At 41.6% G+C, this 9,596-nt stretch overlaps 1 protein-coding gene across 1 annotated transcript in view; it reads left to right on the plus strand.

Moving 5' to 3' along the window:
* The first annotated feature begins 449 nt into the window (after nt 1–449).
* Nucleotides 450–9,596, plus strand: part of ccdc80 (coiled-coil domain containing 80) — a 29,231-nt gene continuing 20,084 nt past the window's right edge. Inside the window, exons 1-5 of the mRNA XM_008290247.1 lie at nt 450–1,931; nt 2,003–2,200; nt 3,829–4,346; nt 6,211–6,558; nt 9,042–9,198. Coding sequence (XP_008288469.1) covers nt 1,256–1,931; nt 2,003–2,200; nt 3,829–4,346; nt 6,211–6,558; nt 9,042–9,198 — 1,897 coding nt within the window. The 5' untranslated portion in view covers nt 450–1,255. The remainder of the gene's footprint in view (nt 1,932–2,002; nt 2,201–3,828; nt 4,347–6,210; nt 6,559–9,041; nt 9,199–9,596) is intronic.

Raw genomic sequence — 9,596 nt, forward strand, 5'->3', positions numbered from 1 at the left:
TTTGCAGTGAGAGTGGAAGTGGCCCAGACTTAGTGGTTGACTTTTCTTTACTTAGGCCTTAATTACAAGCCAAACTTTCATGGAGGAAATGGAAAAGAAACTAAAAGAGCCTTCATAAAAGAGCAAAGAAAGTCATTGTAATTATGTGATTCTGGCACTAAACATGTTACTGCATCATTCTTTTTTTTTTTTTTTATTTCTTTCCCCCTTTTTTCTGGCTCTAAACACTCAGAGGGGACAGTAAACAGACAGTCAGCCTGCAGGTTAAATCTAAAAATGTACTGGATCACATGTGTCTGCACCAAAATAAGGAGCAACAGCAGTTTTCTGGAGGTGGAAAAAAAAGGGTCCACTGTGAGAATCTGACGGTGGATAAGGGGAAGGGTTTGGGGGCGTTTCTCTCTTTGGCTTTAAGGGAGGAACTTGACACTGTGTCTGATTATGGTCATTTCTCTTCCCGGTAATCTGGCCGGCAGGGGGGCGAGATATTTCACTTTATCTGACATATTTTGCATTTTAGTCAGCTACTTTACATGCTGAGCCTCAGTGGAACCTAAAACCAAAGCCCAGACTGAGACAGTGCAGAGTGAGCTGGCAGCGGACGGTCCCGGGGCAGCTCCTGACGGTGCGTCGCCAAGAGTCCGGAGGCTGAGGTTTGTGTGGACATTTCTGGGAAAACCTCCAAAGCTCACATTTGCCAAAAAGGGGGAAACCTGGGAAGAGCCACGGTTTTTCCCTGCACAGTCCCAGCGCAGGTTTAGACCGCATTTTGTCGGAGGTTCTTCCTTCCTGCGCGCAGAGGATCGTCTCACAGTTTGCTGGAAATGAGCGATGCCCACAGGATTAATGGGATCATAAGTTATTACGGCGCTAACGAACTTTGTATTTTGGAGATGGTTCAGTAGTTTTTGTTCATTCATTTTATCCGCTGCTGAGGAATTATTCAACACCAGATTTTGGATATTTGGGGATGATCTGTACTCCGGATCCGCAGTTCTTATACTTGAAGTGTTGCTGAGATGAAGTTGTGGATGTAACTCTTCACGCACAAACTCCACTCGTTTTTCTGCCGTGTCTGTGATTTCCTGAGCAGAAGGCATGCTCACAAAGTGATCACTGGCAGACTATTATGCGCCGATCCTGCGCACTGAACGTCCTCATCTGGAATTAATTGATTAACAAATGCACTAAAGACGCGCCAGGATCGAGGCTCCACCGCTGGATCTGTACCTTCAGCCTACTTTACGCCACCAGAATGAGGGTTCTTGTTTTCACTGCAGCTCTGATATGTCTGCTAACCTGGACCCAAGCCGACAAACACACACACCTCAAGCGGGTGCAGTTGCACCGACGCACCAGGCAGGGACGTACCCATCTGGGCGCATCGGACAAGGAGCGCGTCGCGGGTCGTTTGCGCCCCGGATTTGGGTCTGCCATCTCGGTGCACAGCTCCAAAGGGGCAGACGATGTTCAGGCTGACGAGGCTGTTCCCGCCAGGACTGGGGCTGGGCAGGGCAGGAGAGCAGGGGCTCAGGTGCCAAGGAGAGGGTTCACGGGACAGATCGGTTTGCCTCGTCAGGCGGAGATGCTGCAGGATGAGGGAACTCCAGGAGCCAGAGCCAGAGTCACCAGGATGCCCAGCAGCTCCGGGTCGCCTAATCTGCTGGCCAGTTTCGCGGGAAAGAACCGCGTGCTTGTGATCTCTGCGCCTCATGACTCAGACGGCTACTACCGGCTGATGATGTCTCTGCTGAAGTCAGATGTTTACTGCGAGCTGGCAGAGAGGCACGTCCACCAGATCGTCATGTTTCACCAGGAGGGAGAGATGGGAGGCAGGGTGAGGAGGATCACCACGGAGGGGAAGGTGATGGAGGAGCCGCTGGACACCGCGCTCATCCCCAGACTCATGAGCTTCCTCAAGCTGGAGAAAGGTAAGAAAACCTCAGACTGAGCTCCTCCAAGGCATGATGTAAAACATAACTGATGATGTTCTGACCTGCAGGTAAGTTCGGGATGGTGCTGCTGAAGAAGACCCTGCAGGTGGAGGAGAGGTACCCCTACCCGGTCAGACTGGAGGCCATGTACGAGGTCATCGACCAGTCGCCCATGAGGAAGCTGGAGAAGCTTCGCCAGAAAGGCTTCGTCCAGAAGTGTAAAGCAGCAGGTGTGGAGGGGCAGGTGGAGGAGGGAACTCTCTCAGGTGGGTCTTACCTGCAGTCAACACAATAACTCAAAGATCATTTTAAAATCTGATGGTCCAAATAAATGTAATTGTGTTGAATCAACCTCATTTATTTGGGCTGATTCAGCTGATTTGCTGGGGTTGACCTCAACTTCATTCCATCAGGTTGGGCCACCTTATGTGGATGAAGTTGACTCAACTCAAGTTCATTAAGTTGAACCAACAAAATTGCCTAATGCTGGTTCAATGAAGTTAATCCCATTAATAACTTTTAAGTGTAATAATGTTTAACTGAGGTCAAAAGTTGATTCAACCTAAGTAAATGAAACTGGTCCAAAAGAACTATGAATGCTGAATGAAAGCTGTTGGATTACATGAAAAAACTTTTCATGATTTAATTAAGTTTATCCAACTCATAACTTTTTAGTTTAACCACATTTGACTCCAATCAAAAACCTAACTCTTTGAATTAACTTAATTGTAATTATGGAAAGTATTTCCACATGATTACATGTTTTTTTTTTTTTCAGAATTAAGCAGTTCTGTTGGTCCAACTTAATGAATTTGAGTTGAGTCAACGTAATTGATCAGATTTCATTCAGCTTATTTACAAGGGTTTGGCCTGACTAATGTATCAGGTTGGAGCAGTAGTAAGTGAAGTAGATTTAACCTGAGTAAATAAAGCTGGTCCAAAAACCAGTTCATTGCAATTATGTTGGTCCTACTAAATGTACTTGTGTTGATTTAAGATAATTTATTTGGGTTGATTCAGCTTGTTTTTTTTGTTACACTCATATACTGCACATAAGATAGACTGATAATTTTTTTTTTTTTTTTTTTACGATGAATTGATCAAATAAATTTTACAATGCTGAACATTGTGCAAATACTATATTATTTAACCACGTTCATTTAAACAGCATGAAACTACATGGTACAAAGTACATGTTACAGTGTGCCTTCTACTCACACAAATGATTTAAAAAAAAACAAAAAAAAAACATATTTTCTGTATCTGTAGTTGATTTGGTTTCACTTGCTCAGATTTGGAGCATTATCATGGCAACATGTGCACTTTTGTTTGAAAAATTCAACATCTCTTTCCAGACCAGGGAGCTTTGGATAATGCTGAGTAATTCTTTCCCATCATTCAGCATTAACCACACTGACTGTAGTTTTCACAGGGGGCCTCTCTTCATAAGAAAGAAGTTCCAGTGAAATGTTCACAGTCTTTTCTCTGGATTATCCAGCCTTTAGGGAGGAAAGTGAGGAAAGCCAAGTTAATGTTGTAATTCTTAAATATAATTCACTTCCACTGTATTGGGGTGTAGGCAGGCTTTACATAGTTCAATGAGTTAGACTAAAACTTCTCTGCACGGCTGGATGACACTAAACCAAGCATGGGAGTATCATTTTTGTAATTTGGGTGTACTGAGGGAAAGAGACATATTTTGGTAGTTTATTGTTTAAATGATTGAAAAGCTTCAGTGACAAGAAGATTTCCATTAAAAAAAAATGCATTCTGGCAGAATGATGTACAGTAAAAGTAGGGTTTTTTTTGTAGTTTGTTGTGTAATTTTTCACAAATGTGACGGTTTTGGAAGGAAACTTGTTATATGATCCATTTCTGTGTATATTTGGAGCAGTTCCTGACACTCCTGTGGAAAGAAAACCAATGAAGAAGATGCCAAGGAAGCCGACACAGGCAACAACCACAACCACAACAACAACAACGAGACCAACCACAACAACAACAACAGCCACCACCACAACAACAACTACCACCCGGCCCACAACTACCACAACCACCACAACCAGAGCAACCACAACCACAACCAAAGCCACAACAACAACAACCACCAAACCCACTACGACCACCACCAGAAGAACCACCACCACCACCACCAAAAGACCCACAACCACCACCACCCAGAGAACCACCAGAGCCCACACCACGGCGCTGTGGCTCCCGGCCCCGAGAACCACCGCCGATCCCTACTACTACAGCCGCAGGGAGAGAGAGAGGTACCCGGCTAAGACCACCCCGGCTGGAGATAACCGAACCGACAAGGACAACCGAGATCCACAGGGCCGCAAGCTGGTACCTGCAACACATAAACCCTCCAGGATCAAACCCACCAAGAAGAAGACCAGTGTAGAGAAGGTGAATCAAGGGTTTGTAATGTATTTGGGATTCATTATGTGCATAAGCTACTAAAAAATTGGTTCTACAGCGATACATTAATGAGTTTTGGACATGTAAGTCATCAAGTTTAATTCATCTTAAACTATATGTTTAACTAATCTGCAAGAGAAATAGGACTGATGTCATTTCCTCCAATTTAAGGGTTCTAAAATCATTTTTTGGTTGTTTTGTTTTGTTTTGTTTTACTTTATTCACCAAGACGCTCAGTTTGTTGACATGCAAGTTCCACATGTGCACTCCAAAATGAGTAAGAACCAACTAAAAAGGAAGATTTGCTTACAGAGAGGAACGTTGTATGGAAATTCAACTTAGAACAGCTGTAGTCTAAACACAAACCTTCAATGCTTATAATTCTATTTGAAATTCAGCATAGTTTTAGAATGATAAAAAAGTATACAGTAAATTGTGTTTACAAATGTGATGTATTGAAACTTTAAACATTTTAGAATTCACACTTACAGTCGGTGGCTGACATCAGTTTTTGGGGGTGCCATTATTTTGTGCATAAGCTGTGCATAGAAACTAAATTATCCTTCAGCAATACCTAAAAGAAGAGAACTGCAAAATGGTAAGAATGCGAGAAAGTCATTGCTAACCGGCTTTATGAACTTTATGAAAAAAAAAATGCAGTACGGTTGCACTAATAGGAGGCAGAAAACAGTATCAGAGTGGTCTAATAATTATTTCCAAAGCTGTAGTTTAGCTACAAAAAGAAAGATGCTGACCAGAAACAGGTTCTCTGTCAGTAGCATCTTGCTGTTGTTGCCACACAAGGCAACATTAGTTTGACCATTTAAATCAGCACCACAAAGTTCTGCAGGACGAGTGCAAACCAAAATCTGAATGCCATCCGAGGCAAAAAAAACTCCTTTCTTTTTTCTAAAACTTTTTATTTTTTATTTTCGATGTAGCTGCACTCACCCACAAAATCACCCAAATCATTCCACAATGATTCATTGTTTCCAAATAGAATTATCCAAGCCGTCTGGTGAAAACTCCAGAATTTTATATCATAGAAAAACAAAATATCCCAATACCATTTAGGCATATTTATATGGCACAAAACTAGGTAATGTGAAGACACACTTCTTGGAGATTATTTGTTTGTTTCTTTAGAATGTGTGTTGATAAGTGATACTTTTGAAATTTTGTAAATAAGTAAATTGTTTTTGAGACAATTGTGTCTATTTGGCACATATTGATTAGAGTATTAGTTGCTTAGTGATGCAGTTTTTGGGGGGCTGACTCTTTCCTGTAGTGTGTTGTATAGCTGCTTTTTTGTGCATGTAAAAGGTCAAACTACTACTGGAGCGACTGGCATAGCTAGACCATTCTCTAGCACTGATGTTGTATGTAGAATGGTCTATCTGCACCTCACTATCAGTCTGCTATAGGACCACAACACCCTCTGGCTTGTTTGTGTTTCTTTCAACCAATCACAATCGTACTGGGCGATGCTAAGCCCAGGATGCAGTGATGGTGCCCCTGCAAAATAGTGATGAGAGGCGAGAACTGGCTTTGAAATGGTCAATGATGCAAATTTTTGGTGAAGCATGAAATTTTCAGCATGGAGATTGTTCCTCGTAGTGAAGGAGATTTTGAAAACATGTGGATAGTGGGGTTGAAAGAGAAGGCTGCATGAAATGTGCAGCCAGTGACAAGTTTATAGCAAAATCCGGTGAATCAGACAAAGGGAGCTATTCTCTCCAAACTCCAAACGTCAGACACTGGCTCTTGAAAATCAGACTGGAAATCGACTGAATCATTGATATTTAAACCAGGAATTAAAAACATTATTAACCATATTTGCTTATATGTGCAGGTGCTGACTAACGAGTACGAGGACAAGTACGAGCCCAGCAGGCCGACGGCGAGCGATCCAGAGGAAGCAGAAACCTTCACCGATGTCAGTCCCACCAAGAGGGTGAAAGGAAAACACGACAAGCACGACAAGAAGAAGAAAAAGACTGACAAGGCTGCCAAGAAAGCTGAGAGGAGAGGAGGGAAGGCAGGGAAGGAGGGAAAGATCGGGGGAAAGAAGAATGGAAAGAAGCTGTCCAAGTATCCCGAGAAAGACGACTACCCGAAGCCCACGAAGAAGCCGACGCCTCCGCCAAAGGGCTCGCTGGCCTCCTTCCTGGACTACTTTGAGAACAGGAGGCGGCTGCTGGTGAGAGCATGACGTATGATATTCACAGGTCATAAAAAACCTTCCTTTAGGCTTCGGTCAGAGGGAAATATTCTGATAGAGCACCACTCCTCAACTGCAACAATCTACCAGCGGTTTGGGTAATACAATTTCTTTCTGAGACTTAGATGAATAAATCTATACAACGGTCACATCAAGGAACAAAATATCCCCGCAAACACCTCTGAAGTTCTCTTATTAACCTGTTGCATCCTGCATGGCAACCAGAGGTGCATTTTGTGTCCAACCAAGAACCACAGCATGTAGTTTTAACCTTCTGCTTTTGCATGGTAAATACAGAAGACCAGACAAGCTAATTAATGAGCTTCAGCTTGCTCATAGGTAGATTTTGTTACCTTCAAATAAGGCCAGGCTAGCAGTTTCCCTCTGCTCTCAAGCTTATTTATAAGCTAAGCTAACTGACTGTAGCTTGAGCCAGATAAATGCACTTTGCATCCACATTTGTAGTAGTAGTAGTAGTAGTAGTAGTATATATCAAATGAATCTGAATGAATTGACCTTGCCATTGCATTGTCTGTGCAATAAAGTGTTGGCAAGAAAAACAACTTTGAATTTACAACAGGTTTATTAGCAGTCTGCTTCGATCGTGTTTGAATTACACACACATATATATGTGATATGTTAATATGTAGGCACTCAAAAACTGCACAAGTATTGGCCTGGCTTACTGCCTCTGCAAGTAGACTGCTATAAGTGAACACTTAAGTCAAGATAATATTGACATTTTCTTTGATTAGACACTAAGTCACATCGTTTCCAACCATCATGGTTCTGATGTTGCCAGATTCCACACAACCGCCCCTACACAGTTAGGACGACTTATCTCATTTTATAGCGATACACATGGAAAAACAGTACAATTTCACAGCTCCAAAATATCTTGTCCTTGATATAAAGGCTGATATGAAAAATCTACAAGTATTATCATATCAAATGATGCAAGATCTGGATAGCTGAGACTGTTCTGAAAACAAACATTTTCAGCATTTATATCATACATACTGCTTACATATATGATCTGTTTCCATACTTTCTGTACTCCTATCTGCTCTGGGTACACAGCCTGCAGTTCAGCCACGAAGTGAATTGAGTATTGTTTGCATCTGAGTTACTCATGGCTTCTTGTGCAAATAGTACATTTTTGGTAAATATTTAAATGAAGTGATTAAAGATCAAGACTTTATGGGGTTTTTTTAAAGTTATTTTTTGGCCTTTGTGCCTTTATTGATAGTGCAGTGAGAGAGAGAGAGAGAGAGGAAAGTAGGGGAGAAGAATGGGGGGAGGACATGTGGGAAAGGGTCATGAGCAGGATTTGAACTCATGACCTCCACATTGGGACTGTAGCCCTGCACATGGGACGCCAGCTCAACCAGGTGAGCTATAGCAGCGCCCCAAGATTTTATGTTTTTATTTGTTAATTTTCTTGACAGAACTGTGCATTAGAGATGATAAGTTCTAAGATGGTCAACAAATTGAGGATTCAACAATTCTTCCTGTTGTTACAGTTAGTAAATGGTGGGATTTTGGTATTTACAAAAAAAAGAAAAGAAAAGAAGTTATCATGCCTTTTAGGGCCTTTCTCAAAGCATCAATCATAACATGACACAGTGCTTAAATACAGCCCATAATTCCTCTAGCAATTGCATGACAAGCCACTGACAGCTGATCTGGAGGTTTTTTTATGATCACACACAACAGTATCTTGCACAGCTGTAGATAGCTGTAGGCTTGACAATGACTCAGTTATCACATCTAACTCTATGCAGAAAGCAATTAAAACTTTCCCCAGAATGTCCAGCTTTTAAAGTAAATGATCAGCATTCATCAGGTTTTCCCCCATCAGCAGCGAGAAAATAGAGGAGACAAAGGCAATTAGTGCAGTAATCCAACAGAAATGTCTGCTAAAACCATCATCTTTTAGTTTTGTGGAGCTGGACACAGCAGCCTTCTGCATCCCTGAACAGTTGGAAATGTGCAGCAGCAGCAGGAGGAGGAGGAGGAGGTGATCTACTGTATTCTGCATCTCCAATGAGTTTGTTTCCAGCACAGAGCGCTGGAAGGTTATGAAAGTTTTAAACGCCAAAAAGAAAATCTCAGCATCTGGAATAGTGATTTGACACTGATTAAATTTTGCTGGTCAAGGACCTCTGTGCCTCGGGGCGTTTCCTACTTTTTATTTTCTGTGATGCTGTTTCTTTCTAATCACACTGAAGTGCAACACGTCCATCCTGCAGCACTCTGACAGGCTGCACAGCTGTGTGCTAACAGACTGTGTGTCTCTGTTTTGCAGTCAGTGTAGATTCTTATCGCAACAGTGCTGTGGGCAGGCTGGGAAAATATGCCTGCAGGTTCATGTAAACATCACCTCTGCAGCGCACTGTGCATGTATGTGTGTCTGGTTGCATATAGATGATACTCTAACCTCCATACGTTCCTCCCTGCAGCTGATTACGTCCCCCAGCGAGGAGAACAGTATGTATGTTCAGCAGAGGGACGAGTACCTGGAGTCTGTGTGCGAGATGGCCATCAGGAAAGTGTCCATTATCACCATCTTTGGCTCCCTCACCAACTCCACTATGAAGATTGACCATTATCAGATAGGTAAGTATGCTGTTAAAAAAAAAAAAAAAAAAAAAAAGTAAGAAAAAAAAGAAAAGAAGCTTTTTAGCAGTTGTAACAGTCATTTTTTTTTGTACTTTTTATTTTACAGATTTTACCAGTTTTGGTAAATTACAGATAACAGTCAATAAGATAACAGGAAAAAATGTATTAATTTATATAGAGACAACAACAAAAGACCACAACAAAAAGGCCAAAAGTGTAAATAATGTCCACAGCAAAAAAAATCTGTACAAACAATATTTTACAGATATTGGCCATTATATGAAAGAAAGATTATACAAAGGATTATAAAATGGTAAATCATTTTTTGACTTTTTTTAGTTATTTACTACAGATAATAGTACAATCACAGAAAAGGATTAATTTTACATTTAAAC

The sequence above is a fragment of the Stegastes partitus genome, unplaced genomic scaffold (assembly GCF_000690725.1).
Source record: "Stegastes partitus isolate 25-593 unplaced genomic scaffold, Stegastes_partitus-1.0.2 Scaffold662, whole genome shotgun sequence".
In the NCBI taxonomy this organism is placed as follows: Eukaryota; Metazoa; Chordata; class Actinopteri; family Pomacentridae; genus Stegastes; species Stegastes partitus.